Consider the following 27,901-nt stretch of genomic DNA (forward strand, 5'->3'; position numbering starts at 1 on the left):
TATTTTGTTTTATGTATTTAATAAACGAAACCGTCTTTAACTCTTATTATAACCCAATAGAATGATGATAAATTATAGAAAACGAATCGCCACGCCAAGCGAATAGAAAAGAATAATTTCTGTCTGTTTATTGAATTAGATAGTGTAATATAAGAAAACATCCGTCTCACCACTAATATCAACCCCAAGGACATAACTCGTAATACAAGAACAAAACTCATTAATTTTAGATATAAATTTGACTGGGGAAATGTTAATGAGAGAATATGGAATGTTACCCCTATGATGGCTGTTGTTATCTGATTGCTTTTCTGGTTACTGTTTCGATATTGTATGAAACAATTTGCAAGCGTCAGTGCTTAATCAATCTCCTATGCATTCTCAATTCAAACCACAGTGAAGCCCCGAGCCTCAATTCAAACCAAAGTGACGTCCCAAGCTCCATACCGCAGTGACGTCCCGAGCCTCAAATCACACTACAGTGACGTCCCCAGCCTCAATTCACACTACAGTGGCGTCTACAGCCACAATTCACACTACAGTGACGCCCGAGATATAATTCACACCAGTACCGTGGTTACGATCAGCGTACACATCTTGTCGAACCTTCAAAGGCTAATATCCTCGCTCAGATTAAAGCAATTGTAATGAAATTTTCAATATATTCATTTTGCATTATCTATTTGTGAGCTATTATAGCTAGAACGACCAACTCTTTCTCTAAATCTTACCTAATTTATCTTTAAGTGTTCATCACGCTTTATACCTAAAACCTCTACCCCAGCTATTGCACTCCTCCCAGGGAAAAGAGGGGGGGGGGGGGTGAACCACCGAATGGTTAGCACGTGCGAGCTGTATCATACGGTTTGTCATTGAGTTAACTGGCTGGGATTCGATTCCCTGATTGTAGTGACAAGTAGTAGGGTCGCCTATCCAACCTCGTTCGTTTTCTCCGGGTCTCCGGTTTCCTCCCACTGCTAAAAACCCCTACGAGCAAGCCAATTATTGAAATAAAATTGAACCATGTGTTGGTCCCGAAATCACCTAGTTCGTGTCGAGTGGACGATAAACTCTCTCTCTCTCTCTCTCTCTCTCTCTCTCTCTCTCTCTCCTCCATCTGCCATAAGTTAGCTGCCATACACAAAAGAGGAACCCAGCAATGTTTTGTCTTGTATTTAAAGTTATATGATGCTCAAAGATCTTGAACAATCTGAATGAGATAAGGCTGTACATATTAAAAGCATTTCCTGAAATTCTGAATTCCAGACATCTCAGTCTTGTTAAGATTGACATATGTAATAAAAACTTTAAACAAACCAGCCTTTTCCTGGCATAAAACACAAAATCGCCAGGCTGTTATTTGAAACATCTAAATACCCCAGTCATATTAAAACATCGGAATGATATCTCTTAGAGAAACTAAATGATGTAATTGACATTTTGTCTGCCCAGGAAACCTAATCTGATGAACCTTTCTTAATTTCAAAGCAACTACTCTAATACTCTTCTCTCCGGAATTAATTTAATTAAATTCTATATTGAGCTGACATTTTGGTTATTAAAAATAATTGGAGAACATTTCCATTAATGCTTAAACGTGGTAGAGACAGACCAAATGATTTTTAAATTATAAACAAATTATAAACCAATAGGGGAGTGGGGAGAGAGAGAGAGAGCGAGAGAGAGAGAGAGGGGGGGAGAGAGAGAGGGGGGTAACGTCCACTCGACCCATGTGATTCAATTTTATTTCAATAATTCGCTTGTGCGTAGGTGTCTTTAGCAGCGGGAGGAAACCCAAGAGATTGGACAAGCGACCCTACTCCTTGTCACGTACAACCGAGGAATCGAAACCACGCCAGTTGACTCAATGACAGACCTTATAATACAGCGCGCACACGATAACCATGCGGCCATCCAATCCCCAGAGGGAGAGAGAGAGAGAGAGAGAGAGTGAGAGAGAGAAAGAGAGAGAGAGAGAAAGAGAGAGGAGGGTCTTTAGAAGTGCGAGTAAACCCATGTACCTTGAGCAAGGCCCGTGTCGAACCCGTGTATCGCATAGATGACAGGTCTTATTAACTAACAAATGATCAATTTTCATATTATTTAATAAACTGGTATCTTTATTATGTGTGCCAGATCATTACGACCATAATGTATGACAGTTTATCAATACTATACAGACAGTAAATTAGAACGAGAGAAAGAGAGAGCCAGTTAATATAATTTAATAAACTTTAACTTGGATTAATTTCATAAACTAAATTCTTCATTACGACAATAATATATGACAGTTTATCAATACTAGGCGGTAAACTGTAGATTACATATAGATTTGTTATCGATAGATTTTATATAGGGCCAATAGCGGCAATAAACAATCTATAAATACCGTCTATGTGGTATTATATAAAGCTGATATAATACAGTCTATAAATACCGTCAATGTGGTATTATATAAAGCTGATATAATACAGTCTATATTCCGTATTACATGTTTCTATAGTTTTATATACAGCTGAAATAAACCAGTCTATAAATACTGTATTACATGTCTATATAGTTTTTATACAGCTGAGATAAACTAGTCTATATTCCGTATTACATGTCTCTATGTTTTATATACAGCTGCAATAAACAGCCTATATCCTATATTACATGTCTCTATCGTACACAGACAAAAGCCAGGCAAATATAGGAAAATGTTTTTCAACTTTAAAACAATTCCACTTCCAGACAAAACTGTCACACCTAAGTGTATTTCTTGTGTTGACCGACAGAAGTCCTTAGGTTACTCTAACCTGGTGTCGGATGGTGGGACTGGCATGCAAAGGTGTCTAATGCTTCGGATGGGACAATAACCCTTGTAGACATTGGCTTGCATGTAACAGAATCCTTGACAGTTGGAGTTCGAAAAACAGTGTCCATCATACCATACTGCATGGCGTATATAACTATCTTCTGGATGCAGACATTAAACCCCATTTCATTTTATTTCATGGCTCCGATTTTAAGTAGATTAGAAGAGTTCGGATAAGCCTCGAATAACCAGCACCGTGGTTACGATAATAAACAATCAATGCACACATCTTGTCAAAACTACAAACAGTGATAACTTCGCTCAGAATAAAGGAATTTAACTGAAAATTTCAATATATTCATTTTGCATTATCTATTGTGGGACCATTATAACAAGAACGGCTAGCTCTTTATCTAAAGATTACATTATGTACATTTAAGTAAAAAAGAAATACATTTGGTCTGGGTCTAATTTGTCATCAAACTAATTTGTGACCAAACTACAGACTCCAATATGGTTGTCCAATTAAAATATAGAAGACTGCCCGCAGCAAAGTAACTGATAATAACAAGACTCGTAATACTAGCGTTTGTTTTTTTTTAATTTAATTAAAAAAAAAAGGGGAGGTCTAAAAAAAATAAATTACAGCGCAAATGGCGTGTGGATAGTCATACGGTTTGTACAGGCGTCAATTCATCTCGTTCATAAACTATATAACCCGGAACAAGAAACGTGTTCGGCACACTTTCTTCCTATCTTGTTGTACAGCACAGTTGACAAATACAGTTGGCCCTCTGATCCATTCAATTGCTTTGATATTTGTTGTTTATTTCTTGCAATGTCTGTGTCCGCAGGTTTGTCTTGTCCCCAAATTTGTCTTGTCCCCAGGTTTGTCACAGGCTTGTTGTCCCCAGGTTTGTCCTGTCCCCAGGTTTGCCTTGTCCCCAGGTTTGTCTTGTCACAGGTTTGTCTGTGTCCGCAGGCGTATTATTATATTCGTTGCGACCCATTTGTGTCAATTTCCAGCTCCCAAATATTAACGATTTAGCTCCTTTAAAGTGTGTAGAAACAATAGATTTTATAAATATATATACACACAGAAGGTGTGTGGAAGTACATTTTGCAGAAATATTGACTATTGACTTTGGAAGGGATCACGTGGTTAAGTGGATAAGACGCTGGCTCGCTAGCCTGGAGGTCGGGTGTTCGATCCCTGCATCGACCAAGAAAGTTCATCCAGATTTTCCGGCGTGATTCCCCCTTGTCAGTGATGCAGGACGGAGGGCCTGACAAGGGCAGCTGTCTAGTCCTTCGGATGAGACGAAAAAGCGAGGTCCCGTGTATACATTGGAATGCACGTAAAAGATCCCTTGGCAGTTGGAATTCGATAGGCGATAGTGCCGCTGCCCGGGCAAAATTTCCCTTATAGCACACTGTATGGCGTATCCCCGTCTTCATTAGCCCAGCATCGGAGCAGAACAGTAGGACGTTAAACCTCATTTCATTTCTATTGACGTTGTTTGATGAAATGGTGAACAGCTTTAGTTAATTTGATATTTAATTCCAATGATAAGATTTCATCTCCCTCTAAAATAATTTTGAAACTAATATTTGTATCATTTATAATGCTGCTAATAGTTTCGAACAATTGAAGTCTGTATTAATCTCCAAAGAATTATATTCTATTTCATAATGATACTAAAACCCGCCATTTCTCCTTGTTTACATTGTCTTAACATATCCATGTTAATTTGCAACATGCCGTATTTGTCTTTTCTCGTTTTCTTCTGTAAATCTGTAAAGTAAAGTCTGGAAGTCAGTAGGGTGGGGATTCTTTCTCTCGTCTCACAATAAACTCATACAAATCTCCTCAATTTAATACTTTCATTAATACAAAAAGGATATTGGAAAATATCTCATATTTTCACACACATCGCCTCATCACTAATAATGAGTTTTGATCAAGGAAAATATGAATTAATTCATCGACTGTCTCGGATTTTGTTTTTTATTGAACTGTGATTCTATATCCCCCTATGGCAATATATGCTATGTAATAACTTGTACAATACATACACTATCAATCTGTAAATGGTAAAAGATTTACGATTGTCTTTAACCGTATGTCTGCTCTGATTTGGAGAGAGAGAGAGAGAAATGGGGTTTAACGTCCACTCGACACAAACTAGGTCATTTCGGGACTAACATATGGTTTAATTTTATTTCAATAATTCGCTTGCGCGTAGGGGTCTTTAGCAGTGGGAGGAAACCCCAGGACCCGGAGAAAACCCATGAGGTTGGACAGGCGACCCTACTCCTTGTCACGTACAAACAGGGATTCGAAACCACACCAGTTGACTTAATGACAGGCTTTATGATACAGCGCGCACGTGCTAACCATTCGTCCATCCAACCCCCCGCTCTGATTTGGAAATCTGAAATATCCTTTCGGCTAACATCAAATGGAATGGGGTTTAACGTCCTACATTTCTGTACCACCTGGGATAATTACACAGATATGATATTTCACCATTGAGTTCTGTAATTACACAAGATATCATTTCACCATTAAGTTCTGTAATTACACAATATATCATTTCATCATTACGTTCTGTAATTATACAATATATCATTTTATCATTACGTTCCGTAATTACACATATATCATTTTATCATTACGTTCTGTAATTACACAATATATCATTTCATCATTACGTTCTGTAATTACACAATATATAATTTTATCATTACGTTCTGTAATTACATAGATCTCAATATGCCATTACGTTCTCCAATTAGCCATGAGCCCATGTTATTATACAATATCAATTTATCATTACGCACAGTAATTACACAATATCAATTTATCATTACGTTCTGTAATTTAACTTATATCATTTTATATTTCAGTTTCCTGTTACTGTAATGTTGATGAATACAGGTGTCCTAATGGTACGTGTATACCTTGGTCTAACGTACAAAATGGTGTCAATGATTGTTTTGATGGCAAATACGACGAAAGTAAGTTTTACACGTTAACTCACTCCAGACTGTTTGTTCGACAGTAATATCTCTCTGAACTGTCTTAGCATTCATTTCATTTTACCTGCTTTAAATATTAATGTATTGTTGTTGATGGTACAGTAGTTTGGGTTGACCTATTATTGCTGAATGACTCCACCATGCCTATGAGCGAGAGGGGAAAAGAGAGAGATCTCTTGTTTAGTGAGTCAGTAACTTACCCACTGAGCCACGGTGGCTGCTCAAACCTTATAATGCCCAGAAAGCGTCTATCGGGTTTACGCAGCGCGACTAGTCGTCAAATAAGTTAAGGTTCTCAATTCTTGAGAGAGAGGGAGAGAGAGAGAGAGAGAGAGAGAGAGAGGGGGGAGAGAGAGAGAGGGAGAGAGAGGGAGAGGGAGAGAGAGAGAGAGAGAGAGAGGGAGGGAGAGAGAGAGGGAGAGAGAGAGAGAGAGAGGGAGAGAGAGAAAGGAGAGAGGGAGAGTGAGAGAGAGAGAGGAGAGAGGGAGAGAGAGAGAGAGGGAGAGAGAGAGAGGGGGGGCGATCTTGGTTAGTGAGCCAATAACTCACTCACTGAATTACTGTGGCTGTTCAAACCTAGAAAGTTGTGCGTCTTTCGGGTTTACGCAGCTTGACTCTGGCATCGAATCAGTTAAGGTTCTCGCAGTTCTTGTCTTGAGTCTAGTGCTTTAACGACCCAACATGTTTTTCTTAAAAGCAGCTTTGGTTTTATTTAAAGCGATGTTATGCGAATATAATAACTTCAGTTTTTTCCCTTTTTTTGCAGCCGGACCATTTTGTACTAAGGCACAGTTACAGTGCGCTAACGGTAATTGTTTACTACGTGATATGTTTCAAAATGGCGTTGATGATTGTGGCGACAACTCAGATGAAGGTAAGCATATTAAACACTAAATAACACTTTCATTATTTGACGCAATTGATGGGGGCTGGGGGAGGGGGGGGGCACCCGCCATCCGCGGTCTGATGCACAGGCGTCTGTAACGTGGAAAATATTTTGAAAATGACTAAGTATATGCCTAAAGTCTGTTACGTCGATGTTCATAAGCGAGATCATCAAATAACTGGTCTGATTCCAATCTCTAACTCGTCTAAAACCGATTTATTTTCAGTAGATATAATACGTTATTAGTATACATTATATAATGAGGCTCGTAGTGTAAGTGGGCATATGGGTGGGGGAGTATAGAAAACGGTGCTGCATTTATATCAGACGAGTTATTTTCCCCTGAGTTAGAAATTGGAATCAGACCATTTATTTTATTATCTCGCTTACAAACCTGGACGTAACAGATTTTAGACATATACTTAGACATAGTTTGGTGTTATTTTTAAAATAATTTCGACGTTACAGGCGCCTGTGTATGAGTGGGGGAGTACAGTAACGTAGTTGCATTTACGAAGCTTATCGAAATAAAAAAAAATATCATTACTATCAATTCGTCTAATTTCATGTTCCAGAGTCTGCGCAGAGACGTTTAAAAGAATTACTCATTTTGATTTCAATTAACGGCGTGGAAAGAATTTGCTCGACTTCATCTAAAATCTTCAATTATTACTTTTGTATCTTGGAATGAAGCATTCGACCATACTTGTCTCGGCTAATATCTGTTTTATCTCGTTCAATAAATCCTTTCAACATTTTAACTTAATACAGCCATTGTTTTCTTTCTCTGCTTCAATAAACTATCTGGTTTTAAAAACTGTGTTAACATATACATTGAATCTGTCTACAGCTCAAGCATGGATTTAACATTTTATATAACATCGAATTTCTCTGAAAAAAAAATTAAATCTGTTATATAATCACGTTCTACAGACGATTGTTGTAAAAATATCTCGAAAGCCTTCGTGTTAATCGGATATTATCTCTAAAACTATTCCTGGATTGGCTAAGACTTCCGATTATCAAGTCATGCGCAAATTCATTTTTTACAGTTCAGGTTTCGTTCCCTTTTATAAAAACCAGTTACCTCGAGTCTTTGCATAGAGTTAAAACAGATCATAATATGGTGGTTATTTACAAACCTATCGAATCTTATAAACCGCGACAACTTCTCAAAAACAAGGTTTGAAAACTCTAATTCTTAAATTGGTAGGCTACAAAAATAACGTGTATATACAGCAAGTGATGCCCTAAAAAGATACAAAATGGGTATTGTTCATGACGATTGCATGTTACGGTGCTTAAACTGTTATCTTTATTTTTTAATTCAAGATGCATATTAAGCACACTGTATTAATTAAAACTGATTAGTGACCACATGTTATTCTGACTTGCATCATTACTAATGGTACTTGCCAGTCGAGACCAACGTTTTGAAACTCCAAACATTCCTAACTTGTTCATAATAATGTTAGGTTCCTACTATCACGATTCATGTGCTGCGATTGAAATCTTGGTTTTAACCGTAGAGTGATCGTGGTGATCCTATCATGTCTTATCATATATTGTGCCCAATCGTAGCAATCGTGTTGATCGTATAGAAACGTATCCGAACGTATTTTCACATACCAGATCGTCGACTCAATAGAGACAATCCAATTGTAATGCATCGTACGACAATGGGAACCTAGCATAAACTAATTTGACTAAAGTTCTAAATATAGTCAATTTTCATTACCACTGTTTGAACTATTATAGCAAGAACGACCATCTCTTTATCTAAATCTTACATAATGCATTATTCCATGTATAATTGCTAGACAATACATTTATCACATTGTTACTAATTATTTTGTTTTCAGTATCAAAACCATGTATAATTTCACTATGCCATGTATAATTGCAAGACAATATATTTATCACATTGTTCGCCTAATAGTTTGGATGCAGCTATGGCGGGTGTGGCGTCAGGCAGGGTAAGCTTACTCTTCCGGACACCTGTTACCACTGTTTGTCGTGTATTTTATACACAAGGAGCAGTCCATTTGCTGATTACACTATTTTGCTTTAATACACTATTTTGCCTATAACGATTTTTAGGACTTCGAATTCTGTCTTATGGTTTGGATTGTTCGTACTTGGTTTTATTTTATTGTTACTAATTATTTTATTTTCAGTATCAAAACCGTGTAAATTAGGAGCGTTTTCTTGTAGCAGTGGTAAATGTGTGAGCAGTACTTGGGTTTTAGATTCAGTTGATGATTGTGGTGATGGCTCTGATGAAGGTAATATGTTCATATTATAATCATTATTTATAATTGGAGTCATGGGCATTCATAGTTACTTTAGTAACGGATTCTTATTAGACTCTGTCTATCCGTTACTGCCTGATCCTAAACACTACTAATATGAAAATAAGGCGAGAAGAAGGCTTTTTACCCATTCCGGTTCTAAGGCTATTTTGGAATCCTTACCGTCTATTTTTTTACCATGATTCTTCTTTGTTCGCCAGAAGGAATCATTTCTTGCCACAAATTTATAATAATCCAACACTATTGTCATGTAGAATTTAGATAACAATAACACAAACAAGATTCGTTTGAACTGATCCGCCATTATGAAACTCACATCTGCGCAGACATGTAATACGGAATATAAACTGTATCATTTCTACTGTATATAAAACCATAGAGACATGTATTGCGGAATATAGCGCTATACATAGAGACATGTAATACGGAATATAGAGCTATACATAGAGACATGTAATACGGAATACAGACTGTTTATTGCACATATATATAGAGACATGTAATACGGAATATAGACTGTTTTATTTCAACTGTATATAAAACTATAGAAACATGTAATACGGAATATAGACTGTATTATATCAGCTTTATATAATACCACATAGACGGTATTTATAGATTGTTTATTGCAGCTATTGGCCCTTTATAAAATCTATCGATAAGAAATCTATATGTAATCTACAGTCTACCGCCTAATATTGATAAACTGTCATATATTATTGTCGTAATGAAGAATTTAGTTTATGAAATTAATCCAAGTTAAAGTTTATTAAATAATATTAACTGGTTCTCTCTCGTTCTAATTTACTGTCTATACAGTATTGATAAACTGTCATACATTATGGTCGTAATGATCTGGCACACATAATAAAGATACCAGTTTATTAAATAATATGAAAATTGATCATTTGTTAGGTTATAAGACCTGTCATCTATGCGATACACGGGTTCGACACGGGCCTTGCTCAAGGTACATCGGTTTCCTCATATCTCTAAAGACTATTCTCTCTCTCTCTCTCTCTCTCTCTCTCTCTCTCTCTCTCTCAAAGGCTTTCATCTCTGTTTCAATCATTCAATATACAATTTTCGATCATTTTAAAACCATTTAATTCAAAGAGATTGGTATTATAAAAATGTAATGAATCTAACTAATATTACTATTTCAGCTAAACGTATAAATACTACATGTAATGATGCTCACTGCTGTCCTTGTCAGAATTACGTCACAAATTCTAAATGTCAAGAGGGCACGTGTCAATGTATTTCCGGTTTTTATTCTGACCAATCAGGAATCGCTTGCACTAGACGTAAGTATCCTATTCATTAATATTTCGTTGTAAACAATTTAGGCAACATCTTTATTTTACCTCCCACCCCCGTCCCCCGAACCCCACCACATCCTAGCCGGCTGTTATCCATATAACCAAGTTTGGATTATCTAGCTTTATCGACGAATGTGGAAACCACTTGTATTTCCATTATGTGAACATTGTTGTCAGTGGCTTGAACCTTCGCCCGCCCTCTCCCCTCCCCTCCTCCTGAAATACTAGTATTATACCATTCAATCTGGTTAAAACACAGATCCTATTTCGTTTCGTTTTTATAGTTCAAAATTTCGTTTTACTTGTCTTTACTACACTTGGATCTGGAAGAGTTGTTATTTAACACGTGTTCTGAATGGTGTCAGGGATAAGCCAATGAAACGGTCTGTTTACGGCGAGTTTTAGGCGTGTTTTTTACGGAACTGTGGGTAATCCACTAGTAACATCAATGCTGATTGGTTAATCAAATGTCTGACGTCATAGGGTCATAAGTCGGTCGTTTGACCCCTGACGTGACCTATGGCTATAACTTGTCAGATCTTCATGTAGTAGAGGCCATCGAAAGTATAAAAAACGAAATGAAATATAGATCTGTATTGTAATCAGATTGTATACCATTCTGATTCTATGAAACGTGTAAATTTGACTGAGCTTTGTTTTTGTCGGAAAATGAATGTTATATTCCGCTACATCAGATAAACGTCACAAATCATTATTGCCACACCTATTTTAACCCCCGCGCCCCTCCCAACCAAATATCATGCGTACGCCACTGATTGTCTGGAACACTATCTGATGTCGACGTATTCATTAAACCACAAGGTGCCCACATGTATTTATATTCTACCTGAGACAAGATATGTATGTTATGTGATAGTTTTTTTTATATTTTTTGACGGTAGGAATATTTGTCGTAGTTTCTACAATAATACTCTAGAGGAAGCATACAAACACAAATAGTTCTTGGCGCAGTGTTGTGTTTTAAAAAAAAGGTGTTATATCATTATGTACAGTATGTAATCTTCATGATGCGATCTGTTTAAGGAGAAGTGGTCGAGATCGAGAGAGAGAGAGAGAGAGAGAGAGAGGGGTGTGTGTTAGCTAATCATAAACGGGATATTTCAAAAATGATTCACAACACACTTAAAGCTCCTTCAAAGAATTTCTATACTTGACTTAAAAAATCTGATGTATTTTTAGTGCTGATATAAAACAGGTTCGTTTGACAAAAACAAATGTCAAAACAACAACGACTGTAGGGATCTAGCAAAGACCGTAGGGATTTATCAAAGACTGTAGGGATCTATCAAAGACCGTAAGAATCTATCAAAGACCGCGGAGATCTATCAAACTAGGTCATTTCGGGACTAACATATGGTTCAATTTTATTTCAATAATTCGAATGCGCGTAGGGATCTTTAGCAGTGGGAGGAAACCGGAGAACCCGATGAAAACCCACGAGGTTGTACAGGAGACGCTACTCATTGTCTCGTACAACCAGGGAATTGAAACCAGAGAAGTGGTCGAGTGATCTAACCCGTTTTATTTTGATGTGGTAATATTATATAATATTGGTGTTTCTATTAAAGGTGTTGTTAAAAGATGATATAATAACTTGGGCAATTATCTTGTCTGGGATTTAAATCAAAGGGAAAAAACTCTAATTGTTATAAATAACAAATTAAATATAGAGGTCAGATACTATTAGTTTATTAGGTTCGAGATAGCGAGACTCCGATATATTTTAGTTTCGTGTTTTGTTTACAAATCCCGGAACTGACGTTATCCACAAACCTTATATTTTTGTACGAGGAACTTGTTCCCAACCGCCGCTTGTTCTTGTTGTTCTTCGTGTTACTCTTGTCGTCATGTTGTTCTTGTTGCTCTTGTCTTGTCGTTCTTCTTGTTCTTGTCGCTCTTGTTCGTGTCACCTTGTTACTCTTGTCGTTGTGTTGCTCTTGTTGTGCTTGTCGTCTTGTTCTTGTCGTTCTGTTGTTCTTATTGTTCTAGTTATTCGTGTTGCTCTTGTCCTCTTGTTGTTCTTGGGGGCGAAGCTCTTCGACAAGGGTATGCTTGCTCCGCCAATTCATGTACGATCAACGTGGCATGCTATTTTTTCCTTTGAAAATTGCTCATCGATGAAGAGAAACTTCCATTTTTGATATTATGTCACAATTCCAATATGGCTGCAATGACGTCATATTCAGTACCTGATCCATAGTAGGGCGGTACATGTTAATGTAGATAACAACTTTGCAAAATAAACCAACACATCAAATTTCCGATTCTGATTTCTTAACACGCCGTTCTAAAATAGAGTTTTGTATTTGTCTTTAAGATTAAATCTTTGATGTGTCTAGATTCAAGGATGATAACATCTACCAATAAACTCCAGGCAACTCATTCAGTGTTACCTTTAGAGATAAAATTCTTACACGTTATTTCTGACAATAGACGGATATTTCACATGCTTTTATCTCTTGTACCTCAAGGATAGATTAGTTTAATACTTAAAGTGGCTAGGTCATGTTGTAAAGAGGAGTCACAACGACTTTCACGAAAAATATTCTTAGCCATGTAAAACATGCATTCTAGCTTGTAATGAATAAGATGTAATGAAATGGGGTTTAACGTACTATTTTACTGCGCTGACCGGAATAATGTAGAAGGACATACGCTACGCACTGCCTTATGAGGGTTATTTTGCCAATGCAGTGAATTTTCTTCCTAGAATTCCAAATATCAAGTGTTACATCACATCCGAGTAACTAGAAGCTTTTCAAAAACACGGAATGTGACGTCATAAAGCACGGAATGTGACGTCATAAAACACGGAATGTGACGTCATAAAATACTAAATATGACGCCATGAAGCACTGAATGTGACACCATAAAACACGGAATGTTGTTACAAATAGCACCCGAATAACCACTTGCATTTTACGTCACCATCTGTAACAGTGTATTATACTATTTGTGATCTAATGGTATTGTCTTGGGATATAATAATAAAGTGTGCACTCTTGTTGCTGAGATTTATTATCGATAAAAATGTACACATCCTAAACTCTGAAGTTTTTTGGGGTTTTTTTTGGTTTTTTGCGTGGTTTATCTAAAAGCAAATGACAATACTGTTTTGGGGAGCCGAAAAATAAATTCGCAGTACAGTAAAAAAAAAACAAAAAAAAACACACGAATTGAATATTTTCAACACGAAGAATATATAATGTGACGTTCAACACGGTTTTAAAAATTACTGACGTAACAGACAAGTAATAATTATCGGAGAAGTTATTTACGTCGTCAAAGAAATCCGCGGCCATTTCAATTCTGAGTTTAGAATTGCATCCCGAATCCTCTTTGAAAATCTAACATACTGTAAATCAGAAATATGTTTTGAAATAATAAGAAAAAAAAACCCCAGAAAAACATATGTTTTAAGATTAATATTTTCACGTTAGTTAAATATACGTTGTTTGGGTGTTGATGGACATCTGTCAAGACAAGTTCTAATTGACATCTAAACACAGGTTTTCTTAATCATCTCCTCTGCTGATAGAAGTTGTACGCTCCCTATTCAGCCGTTATATAGCGCCTTTTTGATTTTCATTCTCGATTTTAATGCTTCTTGAAGGATTGCCAAGCTTTCTAATTTAAAACGCATTTGATATACAGCAGCTATTTTATTAAAAATAATATTTTCTTTTTAAATAATGTCAAAGCAAACGCGTCTAATTCTTCGGACGAAAAACTACAAGTCCACACGTTGTCACAGGTTGTCATGTACAAAATATCAACGGTTGCCATGCGCATAAAAGAACGGTTTCCGTTTGAAATTCGACGAAGAAAAGGCAAAATTTTCCTGGTCATACACTATGGCGTATGTCCGTCTTGAGGAAACTATAACGCTAAACTCCGTTTCATTATTTTCTTCATTCAGTCTCAAAATGGCCGACAAATTGTGTTGACGAGACTTTAAACCCCATTTCACTTAAATTTTACATTCATTATTTTAACATGTCTATTTCTTCTGAAGAATTTATCATTTCGCCATTTGCATTTATTTCACACAGGTAAAATTATTTTTCCACCGAGCATGTTTTACCTGATTAGTTTTGAGATTTGAATACCAGATGTCGCCACTGGTGTCATTATTTGAAATATTGGTTAGCCATTTAATTCATTTATAATCCTGATATCTTTAAACATGCTGACGACCACACACGATGCATTTAAAGTTGCAATTGCAAATTTTCAAGTTATATTTTTAAAATGTATTAAAATAAAGCCTTAAAATAGATGGTATCCATAAACAGTCCTACCTTGTTAAAGAATAATCCTATTAATCTTATAATTCGCTATTGCCAGCTGAGAAATTGGCAAAAATATCATTTTTAACTTCAAATTCCAGCGTTGGAAAATGGCTGCCCCATGTTGTCAATAGCAAAACAGGGGAGGCAATTGTGTTGTTATTTCCTGTGTCATAGATTTTTAAGGGTGGGAAATAATGCCCATGATCGTATAATAGTGATTTGATAACCTATTGAGCAAAAGACATAGAAATAATTATGTTTTGACTTTCTTAGAAAATTTGAAATTCTCGCTTTAAATAGGTTTTTTTGTTCAAATAGATATAATCAGGCATTATTTAAAGATACATTATGTAAGATTTAGATAAAGAGCCAGCCATTCTTGCTATAATAGTTATATTAAAGAGACATTATGTAAGATTTAGATAAAGAGCTAGCCATTCTTGCTATAATAGTTATATTAAAGAGACATTATGTAAGATTTAGATAAAGAGCCAGCCATTCTTGCTATAATAGTTATATTAAAGATACATTATGTTAGATTTAGATAAAGAGCCAGCCATTCTTGCTATAATAGTTATATTAAAGAGACATTATGTAAGATTTAGATAAAGAGCCAGCCATTCTTGCTATAATAGTTATATTAAAGAGACATTATGTAAGATTTAGATAAAGAGCTGGCCATTCTTGCTATAATAGTTATATTAAAGAGACATTATGTAAGATTTAGATAAAGAGCTAGCCATTCTTGCTATAATAGTTTAAATATAGATCATGTAAAATTTCATTCAAATTACTCTATTGGAGCGAAGATATTAGCCTTTGAAGGTTTGACAAGACGTGTGCAATAATTTCAACCACTGGACTGGTTGTTCGAAGCTAAGTCTCGCTCCTCCATTTTTAGCTTAAATCAAAATATAGCTGAACTGTTCTGATCTGTTTAATATCGGAGAAATCCGATGCCATCGAGATTTGATTATGGTCTGGATAAGTTAATGAATGTCTAATTAATAATTTAGATAACATTTCAGGCCTAAAGAAAGGCCTGCAATAGGCAGATTTAGTTGTTGCATAATGTATGTTTAATTATAGGAAGCTGGGCGGTCGATAGACTGGATAACCTGCCCTAAATTATACGAGTAATAATGACGTCATGTCAGCCGTGGACGTCTTTTTTTAGGGTGGCTGAAGAAAATTTCTTCCTGGCCGGCATCCGCTCCTTGCAACATCGTTGACAAAAGTGGCAAAGGGGACTATGTAGAAAAATAAATGGAAACCATTGACTTTGAATAGGTCTTTTAAAAATGGACTTTGAACTTTTCAACCAGCCTTCGTACGTTGGTGAGCAAAGGTTATTTTGGATAATTTACGATATCTGTTTTTTTTCTGTGTGGATGTGTTTTACGAACCTCGATAAAGAGGATGGGCTGAATCAAGATAAGATTGATTTCCCATGTTTCTTGGGATTCCCAGATAAGAATTATTGTATAAATGTTCGAGAAGAATCTAAAAGTATCACGAATAAAGAATGTAAGAGTTTATGTTTTAAAACCAAGTCACGGTGTTGATGTATGAGTATCTGTATGATCCTGCCATACCTCTTGCTAAACAAGAACAACCTTTTTGGATGATATTCAGAACAAGTAATCCTCTGACAGAATACATTTACATTTTAGTATTGACAAATGGTGAACAGACTTTGAGAGAGAGAGAGAGAGAGAGAGAGAGAGAGAGAGAGAGAGAGAGAGAAAGAGAGAGAGAGTGAGAGGGGGTGGGGTGGATGCGTGGTATGAGGGAACTGGTGTACCTAGAGAACAGCTGGTGTAGAATCCATTTATCGCATAGATGAGAGAGAGAGAGAGAGAGAGAGAGAGAGAGAGAGGGAGTGTGTGTGTGGGGGGGGGGAGTAACATCCACTCGACACATCCTAGGTCATTTCGCATTTCGGGACTAACACATGGTTCCATTTGTTTTTCAATAATTCGCTTGCGCGTAGGGGTCTTTATCGGTGGGAGGAAACCTCAGAACCCAGAGAAAACCCACGAGGTTGGACAGGCGACCCCACCCCTTGTCACGTACAACCGTGGAATCGAAACTACGCCAGTTGACTTAATGACAGACCTTACGATACAACGCGCACGTGCTAACCCATTCGGCCATCCAACCCATCAAAATGAAGACGATATACGTGTATAAATATAAAGTTTGAAAAAAGATGAGAGAGGGATGGTTGCGAGGGGAACCCACGGGGTTGCACAGGCGACCTTACTCCTTGTCACGTACAAGTTTGGGCTCAAAACCACGTCACTTAAGGTTAAGATAGAACGCACTAATGAAATCATATTTATACAAGATGATGGGTGGTTGACGTGAAAGGTATGTGAACCACCCTATAGGTCATTTCGAAGAAACCTCATGCAGTTGAACTTAGGTGACCTTACTTCTTGCCACGTACAAGTTTGGGCCCAAAACCACGCCAATTTAGGTTTAGATAGAACGCACTAATGAAATAATATTTATACAAGATGATGGGCTGATGACGTGACAGGTATGTGAACCACCCTATAAATTAAATCTAATTACACCTATTTTAACACATATCATAATAATACTGATAACATAGTTTAACTTATATCATAACAACATTATACACGGGTAAAATATGTTATTATAATATGATACGTGTGAGAACATCATTTAACAGAACAGTATGCATTCTTTGGAATGAAATGAAATGAGGGTTTAAAGTAGCTAAGTCTCTAACTCAATATCATCTAAAGTATTTGACATTTAAAACCTGAATTATTTGTCAATTTAAATCAACATTGATGTTGTGGAACTACCGGGAAAAGATGGGCTTCTGATAACCAATATTTAAGACAAATTAAACATTTTACCATTGGTACCATAATGCGTTTCAACGCCATTTGTAACAAGGGACTCGAAAAACGGGGCTAGGCATATTCCACAAGTCATGTCAAACGGTGGCGCCATAAACTTTTCTGGAGTGTATGCGCAATAAATACTCTCTGTGTAGACATGAATAACCAAACGCTAGAGATTGCTATTCGATTGAGACGTCTGTCGTTGGGACCCATTTGTGTCAATTTTTAGCTCCTTTAAAGAAACACTGCGATGGTTTAAACGGATATCAGATTGAAAGATTACCCTACTTGTACTCATGTTTAACTACAAAACCAGAATAAATAAAAGTAATTAGGGTTTAAAGTCTTACTTTTCCATGTTGTGTGCTATGATAATAAAGACCGGTATGTACATGTCCATGTTGTGTGTTATTACGATAAAGACCGGTCTGTCGGTGTCCATGTTGTGTGCTATGATAATAAAAACCGGTATATACCATGTCCATGTTGTGTGCTATGATAATGAACACCGACATACACCATGTCCATGTTGTGTGCTATGATAATAAAGACTGGTATGTCCATGTTGTGTGCTATGATAATGAGGATCAGCATAATACACCATGTCCATGTTGTGTCCATGCCCATGTTGTGTGCTATGAGGAAATTGACCGCCCATTTTAGCAATTTCGAATTAATATTTAAGTAGCATATACTTACAATGATCTTCACGAGACATGGGTTTTCGTCTTATCGAAACGACTAGACTTTTCGGCGGACATTTTAGCAATTGCCCACTAATATTAAAGGTACATACACTACTAAACTCTCTCTCTGTCTCTCTCTCTCTCTCTCTCTCTCTCTCTCTCTCTCCTGGAATGTCCAATGTTCAAGAATGTTCATTGGGATTTTCCGGGGTGGTTCCCCTTGTCGGTAAGGGACAACGTATAGTCGTTCGAAGTCCCGTGAAAACATTGGCGTGCACGTAAAAGAACCCTTGGCAGTTGGAACTTGATAAAAGAATAGTCGATATTGCCGTTGTCCGAACAAAAGTTTTTATCAAAGCGCACTCTATAGCTTATGCCCATCTTCATTAGCCCAGTCGGAGCGGAACAATAGGACGTTAAACCCCATGTCATTTGTATATGATTAGAAATGTCTAACCTTTCTATGTAAAGAAATTAGCCCATTCGGACCGGAACAATAGGGCGTTAAACCCCATTTCATTTGTATATGATTAGAAATGTTTAACCCTTCTATGTATAGAAATTAGCCCAGTCGGAGCTGAATAGTAGGACGTTAAACCCCATGACATTTGTATATGATTAGAAAAGTCTGAACTTTCTAGGTATAGAAATTATCTCAGTCGGAGCGGAACAGCAGGACGTTAAACCCCATGCCATTTGTATATGATTAGAAATGTCTAACCTTGTCTATGTATAGAGGGGGGGTTGGATGGCTGAATGGTAAGCGTGCGCGCGCTGTATCATAAAGTCTGTCATTGAGTCGACTGGCGTGGTTTCGAATCCCCGGTTGTACGTGGCAAGGAGTAGGGTCGCCTGTCCAACCTCGTGGGTTTTCTCCGGGGCCTCCGGTTTCCTCCCACTGCTAAAGACCCCTACGCGCAATCGAATTATGTAAATAAAATTAAAACCATATGTTAGTCCCGAAATGACCTAGTTTGTGTCGAGTGGACGTTAAACCCCTATTAGTTGTTGTTTAATTTATATACATTAGGCAACGTCTATAATTTGTCTAGTTGTATGAGTCTCTCGTGTTGTAGGTAATTATTTCTGCTGTCTCGAGGGCAGGAGGTAATATTCTTCTGTCTTGATTAGACATTGGCCAACTAATATGAAGATCAACAGCTCCATTAGTAAGACGATTAGGTGACATTTAGAAGTAGATGTGTTAGATAATGTATATATGTATATATGTATCGTATTTGTAATATTTTGTAAACATTATTAATATCTGAAGACGCCCATAGAAGGCAGACAGCTAGCTTATATGATTTAATGTATGTCAGAATGAAGTAAAGTGGAGAATTTTTTATCTGGACGGATTTTTTTATTTTATATATATATATATATATATATATATATATATATATATATATATATATATGTTTGTTGATTTATCAGTTTGTACACGTAAAAGAACCTTTGGCAGTTAGAATTCAATTGCTGTCCTGGCACAATTTTCATCATAGCTGCTCACTACATGGTGTATGCCCGTCTTCATTATCCCCGTTGATTTGCTGGGAGAGAGGGAGAGAGGTGGGGTTTAACGTCAACTCGACAAAAGTAGGTCATTTCGCGACTTACATATTATGGTTCAATTTTAATTCAATAGATCGCTTTTGCGCAGGGGTCTTTAGCAGTGGGAGGAAGCCGGAGGACTCGGAGAAAACCCACGAGGTTGGACAGGCGACCCTACTTCTTGTCGCGTACAACCTGAAAATCGACACCACGCCAGTTGACTCAATGATAGACCCTATGATAGAACGCGATATAATGCGCACGCCCCCCACCCTCTGCCTGTTTGAGGATTTCACATAGCTAACAATATTTTGTAGCACATATTTCAGCTTAAGACACCAAAATCCAGTTAACTGTAATGCAAATATGATCAAAGGTTTGTAGTAATAAGCCTATTACTATGCAAGCAAACGTGCAATTTAAAAGAGTTTAATTGGAATTCATCTCATACGAAAGACGTTAAGTTCTTGTAATTATTGGCAATCGTGGACTCACATCTTGAACCACAGTGTAAAATATCTGTAGTCAAGCTGATAACTGTTAAAGCAAGTCAACTCTATCATTAACTATAGACCGTGTTTCTAACCTCTAAAACTTCACTTAGCCACGAATGTGTACAATCGCTTCCTAATCAGATTGCAGGGAATCTCTTCAAGGGAATTGTCTGGACAAAAAGCTACAAAGATACACAAACGTGTCAATTCTGGCGAGCGTTGCTAAAGATAAAGAGAAGTGATATCTTTGGTGTAGTAATTGCTTTCATCATAGAGAGCTCGTCTTATATTCATGAACGATCATAGATAGCATGTACACACTTTAACATAAATCTCGGCATCTTCAAGCCTAGCTTGATTGTGTACTGAGAGAGAGAGAGAGAGAGAGAGAGAGAGAGAGAGAAGAGAGAGAGTATATCCTATAAAACCGTTTAAGATTAAATTATATTGGATGATTGGAACACGGGCGTTTCGACCACTCGGCCCGTTAAAGAGGTTAAATATGCGCCAACTGATCCTTGAAAACGCTAACTGGCTAGGGTTAGGACCGGCGTTAGGGTTAAATATATATATATATATATATATATATATATATATATATATATATATATATATATATATGGCTATTATAAGTTTTGGGGGTGTTTGATGGCGTGCGTGTTGTATCATAAGGTCTGTCATTGAGTCAACTGGCGTGGTTTCGGTTCCACGGTTGGACGTGACAAGGAGTAGGAGTGGGTCCTCCTCCCACGAATTATTGAAATAAAATTGAACCATATGTTAGTCCCGAAATGACATAGTTTGTGTCGAGTGGACGTTAAGCCCCATTTCTCTCTAGGCTATATATATAATTTCTTTAATTGAATCAGATTAATTAAACCTATCTTGAGAAGTTCATTAATATTAGACATATGGCTTGTGTCTCAATTGTTTAAACCAATTCAACCCTTGCCATTTCACGAACAGTAACCCTGTTCTTTAATAAAACCAGCATACAACAAACATTTGTTAGGTAATTATCTTACTTTCAACAATAATTCCAGCTAATTAAATGTTAATAAGAGAAATGAGAAATTCTGGGTGCTTGGGTTTTTACATATGTATAAAATGTTTACGTCCATCAAGGTATGCTGTGTTTAAGATAATGTCTGCGGTAGAATATGCCGTGCTTATTAGATTAAACATGCATTATGAAATATTTAGATAAACAGCTTGATGTTCTTAATATAATAGTTTAAAAAATAAATAATGGAAAAATATTATTTATATAAACAGCTGGACATTCTTTCTATAATAGTTCAAAAATAAATACTGAAAAAATAAATATATTGAAAGTTTCTTTCAAATTACTTGATTCTGAGCGAAGTTATGTGTGGGAAAATTTAGAGTAGATTATTTGTTATCGTGACAACGGTACTCGACAAACGAGCTAGGTCTCAATTATCCATTTTATCGTTAAATTTCTAATTTTGCTGGCCTTCTATTCCATTTAAATCCCTGTCATCCTATGGTCTAGAGAGATGTTTTGGCACTTGTATTGTGAATAAACAACCTGAATAAAATACAGATCTATATTTCGTTTCATTTTTTTTAATCTTTCGATGACCTATACTACCTGAAGATCTGACCGGTTGTAGCGATAGGTCGCATCCGTGGTCATACGAGCGCCTTTTAACCCTGTGACGTCAGACGTTTGATTAACCAATCAGCATTGATGTTTCGAGTGGATTACCCACAGTTCCTTGCAAAACACGTCTAAAGCTCGCTGTAACAGACCGTTTCATTGGCTAATCCCTCACACTATCCAGAACACGTCAAAGATAACAACTCTTCCAGATCCCAGTGCAGTAAAGTAAAACGAAATTTTGAACTATAAAAACGAAACGAAATAGGATCTGTGTTTTAATCAGATTGGTGAATAAATGTCTAAATAATAGTGTATATAATATTTGAAGACAAAATAAAGACCAGCAATAGGCAGATTTAGCTCTTACATAATGAATCTTTCAAGATAATTTCCCGCGAACAAACTGGGTGATTTGTTGATATATTTGGACTAAAACATATTCTAACTAATTAATGTTTCAAACATTTGCTTCGAATCCCTCTCAAACTTTGAATTCGCGGGGAGATACTTCAAGCTATAAATAAACTGTTGTTAGAAGCCATGTTTTAAGCTAACTTCATTGAGAGAGGGTCCATTTTCCAGAATGTATTTACCATTACTTACTCTCCATTTAACATACATATTGAGGCCTAAGTAAATTCTTAATTATTTTCTGCCAACCGCTTTTCCCGCTGTTTAATTGTAGAGTCTTTTATACGTTGACATCCCTCAATGTTGCCAAAACCGCCTAACCATTTGACCAAATAATAACAACCGCTCCCTCAGTCATGGGGGGTTGGATGGCCGAATGGTTAGCACGTGCGCGCTGCGCTGTATCATACGGTCTGTCATTGAGTCAACTGCCGGGGTTTCGAATCCCTGGTTGTACGTGACGGTTGTACGTGACAAGGAGTAGGGTCGCCTGTCCAACCTCGTGGGTTTTCTCCGGGTCCTCCGGTTTCCTCCCACTGCTAAAGATCCCTATGCGCAAGCGAATTATTGAAATAGAATTCAACCATGTTTTAGTCCCGAAATGACCTAGTTTGTGTCGAGTGGACGTTAAACCCCATTTCTCTCTCTCTCCCTCGGTCAAGCTGTTGCCAGTTAGTGATATCCAGACATTGTTGCCCAGTGCTGGCCCAGTGGATGTTTTCTGGTAATTTTACTACTACGGTTGGACGTCTATACTTTCCGTATATACCATACTTGCCATACTTTTATTGGAAATAACCATCCGATTAATACTTTCGGAACAATGTATCTTTAAAGTTACAATTTCATATTTTCTAAGAAAGTCAAAACATAATTATTTCTATGTCTTTTGCCCAATTGGTTGTCAAATCACTATTATACGATCATAGGTGTCATTCTCACACTTAAAACTCATTTACACCGGAAATAATAACACAATTACCTCCCAATTACCTCCCTTGTTTTCTATTCTCCACCATGGAGTAGCTATCCTCAAACGTTTGAATTTGAATAGGAAAATGATATTTTTGCCAATTTCTCAACTGGCAATAGTGAATCATAGGATTAATAGGATTATTCTTTAACAAGGTAGGACTGTTTATAGATACCATCTATTTTAAGGCTTTATTTTAATAAATTTTAAAAAATATAACGTAAAAATATGAAATTGCAACTTTAAGTTAAAAAGAAGGAATTCGGATTTTGGAAAACACGATCGAATGGTATCCTTATCTGCTTTTATAGTCAAAACCAAATATTCTGCAGAATTATCAGAATCTCAGAATAATATTATTTCATTCCTTTTCACACACACACGCCTATTGCGTTTCGTTTATTCTACAATTGCCATTTATTTCCCATTGTTTATATCTATTGGCTAAATGGCTGAACTTTGACATATTGACGTCATCGCTGACAGGAGGATGCTGTCGAGTTTCTGCTAAGTTTATACTTTCCTGGCGGTCATCTTGGCAACGTTTCCACAGCTTCAATGACTCAGACCGGCTTTATGTTATTTTCAATTTTCCACGGTATGACCGTGGTTGTTGTGTCATTTCCGATGGAACTATTCCCCCCAGTGTGTGCAGTTATAATCGTCAGGGGAATGAATTATTTTTAAAACGTTCATTTCTGGACTAGCATTTATGGAGAATCTGCCTCCAGCTTTAAAGACGTCTAGTTGTTGGGATAGAACGAAAAAAAGTCTACTCGGAAAAGAACCTTTGACACTATTCCCCCAATGTGTGCAGTTATAGTTGTCAGGGGAATGAATTATATATTTTTTAAACATTCATTTCTGGACTAGCATTTACTGGAGAATGTGCCACCAGCTTTAAAGTCGTCTAGTTGTTGGGGTGGAACTAAAAAAAGGTCTACTTGTAAAAGAACCCCTGACACTATTTCCCCCAATGTGTGCAGTTGTTATTGTCAGGGGAATGAATTATATATTGTTAAAAAATTCATTTCTGGACTAGCATTTAATGGAGAATGTCTAATAGAGACGTCTAGTTGTTGGGATGGGACGAAAAGAGGTCTACTCGTAAAAGAACCCTTGACAGTTGGAATTCAAGTACAAGTAGGTGGAGGCACAGATATCCGGTAAAATTCTCATCATAGCACACTGCACGGCGTAGGTCCGTCGCCATTGGGATATTAAACCCTATTTGATTGCCTTTCTAAAACAGAGACGGATGTATTATATATGTACATAGTTTATCTAATCCCTGTGTTCTGAATGCGCATTGACATCGTCATGGATATGTGGCATGTCTACGTGTCCACTCGCTGTTTCTGGATTTCACTGAATTCGTCCAATGTACTTGGAATTTTCAAAACTAATTTGTAGTTATTTTATAAATGTGTTTTTGAAATTAATTTTTCATCATTAATATAAGTTATTGGGTACAAAATAATCATAATCTAGACTTGCGTGTAAACCGAGTGTGAAATTTTAGAATCAACAGATTGTCTACACAAGTTGATTAAGATGCCTGACGGACGAAACTAATTAACTGTTACATCAAAATAGTTTTCAATACTGACACATTTACGAGAAACGTTTAGTCATATTTAGTAACTTTCCTGTTTATCTACTGGGGTAAATTTTTACATCGTACTGTTAATTTGACAGATCGAGATGTTGATGTTGATAAAAAGATGCAACGGATATCCGAATATCCGGAACCTGTATTCTCACACTGTGATTATTTTAAGTTAAAAATTGTGATTAAAGTATGAAAACTAGGCCACGACGGCTGGGCGAGAAAGGTGCTGGAGATACCGGATCGATGTGTTGGGATGAAAAACACCTAAAATAAACCTTGACATTTGGAATTGGACGGACACGCCACTTTCCGAAACCGTCTTCATTGGAGAACTCTAGATCGGAGACGATTCTGCACATATGATCCATTTATAGACTTTGATCTCCCGCTTTATAGTCATTGATAGCTCACTTTAGAGTCATTATTAGCTCTCTTTACAGTCATTGTTAGCTCTCTTTACAGTCATTGTTAGCTCTCTTTACAGTCATTGTCAGCTCACTTTAGAGTCATTGTTAGCTCTCTTTACAGTCATTGTTAGCTCACTTTAGAGTCATTATTAGACCCCATTACAATCATTGATAGGCCCATTTATAGTCATTATTAGATCCCTTTATAGTCATTGATAGCTCATTTTATATACAATCATTGATAGGCCCCCCTTTACGGTCATTGATAGCTCCTTTTACAGTCATTGATAGGCCCCATTACAGTAACTGATACGTCATTTATAGCTCCCTTTACTGTCATCGATAGCTCGGTTTACGGTCATTGTTAGCTCCCTTCACAGTCATTATTAAATCCCTTTTCAGTATTTGTTAGACCGCTTTACAGTTTGTGTTAGCTCCCTACAATCTTTGTTGTTTTTGCCATTTGCTTCTATCAAGCGAGCTTGTTGTATATCGGCACTAAAAATACATCAGATTTTTCATGTCAAGTATTGAAATTCTTTGAAGGAGCTTTAAGTGTGTTGTGAATCATTTTTGAAATATCCCGTTTATGATTAGCTAACATCAAAGAAGTATATTTTTGTGATAAAATTTTCTCTAAACACGCAATTGCAGTGAGTAAAATGATTTTGAGATAGAACATTTCAATGCGGGTAATTCCCCTTCTTGCATGCTTAAAGGTAATATGCATCATTAATTTAGCTATTATTCGGTCTGGGGATTTGCGTTATTTCGCTGTGGTGAAACAAAGTGCTGTTATTTCGATTGATATGAAAGGGGGCTAGATAATATGTAACTAATTAGTAGGTTGGTAAAAAGTTAAACCGCTCAGTTTCATCGATATTTTATTGTTTCATAAACGAAGCAGAAAATTAACAGTAAAACAAAAATCTCAAGATAGACATTGTCTAGATTCTGTAAAAAGTAGTTTAATAAAAAAAATAATCACACTTGAAATTCACCACGGATACATCTTTGATGTATTGTAAGGTCTGCAAAAACATTCATTTTGTATTTGGTGTGCAAAGTACTTACGAAACTTTTTATCTTGTGATTTAATAGCTTTTCTTCGTTTTGGTTTTGAAATACGAAACTGTGCTGAGATTCTTATTACTTTAGTCGGTTGGTATACACTTTAATAATATATTTATTAATTATTGAACACTATGTCTGCCTCACTACTCGCACTCCATTGATTTTATTTTGTAATGGATGGACCTTGGTGATTTTTCTAAACTATTGCACTACGTTTCTAAACTAATCTAATCCGCATATAACTAGTGCACTACGTCTATATACTAGTGTACTTCGTCTATAAACTAGTGTAACATGCATCTAACTAGTGTACTACGTCTATAAGCTAGTGTACTACGTCTATAACTAGTGCACTACGTCTATAAACTAGTGTACTACGTTTATAAACTAGTGTACCTATAAACTAGTGTACTACGTCTATAAGCTAGTGTAATACGCATATAACTAGTGCACTACGTCTATAAACTAGTGTACTACGTCTATAAACTAGTATACTACATCTATAAACTACGCATATATAACTAGTGCACTGCGTCTATAAACTAGTGTACTACGTCTATAAACTAGTCTATAAACTAGTATACTACGTCTATATACTAGTGTAATACGCATATAACTAATGCACTACGTCTATAAACTAGTGTACTACGTCTATAAACTAACGTACTACGTCTATAAACTAGTGTAATACGCATATAGCTAGCGTAGGACGTAATCCGTTCTCCTGTCTACTGTCTACTCAATCTTATCACAACGTATGCATTCCTTAAACTCTGATGTAAACAGGAGTAATTTCAATGTATACAGTTTACACCTTGATCAAGTATTCATACGCAAATATATAGTGCTTAAGATAAAACTAATCAGTCTGTCATTGAGTCAACTGGCGTGGTTACGGGTTTCATAGGCGTAGGAGCTCAAAGTAATTCAGGGGGGCATAAGAGAAAATTGCCCGAAATCAATACCGTTTTTTCGGGCATACATGCAGTGGACAAGAAAAAGACGAGAAAATACTTTTCGGGCACTGTGGATCTCATAGAAATAAGTTAGTTATATTTTTTCTCTAAACGTTAATAGAAAAAAAAGGTGGTCGAATTTTTCATTTCCCGGTTGTACGTGACAAGGAGTAGGGTTGTGTCGACTGGACGTTACCCCCCCCCCCCTCTCTCGCTCGCTCTCTCTCTCTCTCTCTCTCTCTCTCTCTCAAGACAACATTTACGGAGATTAGTATAGAAGTGGTGGACCAGGTTTAGTTAAGTCGTGATGCAGACGTTCTATAACTTCTAAAACCGCCAAAAGATGAACGTGTGTCAGAATGACCGACTATGTTATTTTAGTTAATTATAAAATAAGGCAAAGCGATTATGAATAAAATCAACATGGCAAAACTTTATGCAATCGTGTTTACTTTATGCAACATATACCAGTAATTACTAGAGTTTATTTGTATAACTGTATGTTATACACACCATATCGTCGTAATTTGCTTTTATTAAACCAGAAAAAAAA

The 27,901-nt window shown here is 36.6% G+C and overlaps 1 protein-coding gene across 1 annotated transcript in view; it reads left to right on the forward strand.

Annotated features, from left to right (window-relative positions):
- LOC126821621 (multiple epidermal growth factor-like domains protein 6) overlaps positions 1-27,901 on the forward strand; it is a 90,054-nt gene that overhangs the window by 29,315 nt on the left and 32,838 nt on the right. The window contains exons 3-6 of the mRNA XM_056100899.1: positions 5,708-5,818; positions 6,606-6,713; positions 8,903-9,010; positions 10,204-10,344. Coding sequence (XP_055956874.1) covers positions 5,708-5,818; positions 6,606-6,713; positions 8,903-9,010; positions 10,204-10,344 — 468 coding nt within the window. The remainder of the gene's footprint in view (positions 1-5,707; positions 5,819-6,605; positions 6,714-8,902; positions 9,011-10,203; positions 10,345-27,901) is intronic.

The sequence above is a fragment of the Patella vulgata genome, chromosome 5, assembly GCF_932274485.2.
Source record: "Patella vulgata chromosome 5, xgPatVulg1.2, whole genome shotgun sequence".
NCBI classification, from domain to species: Eukaryota; Metazoa; Mollusca; class Gastropoda; family Patellidae; genus Patella; species Patella vulgata.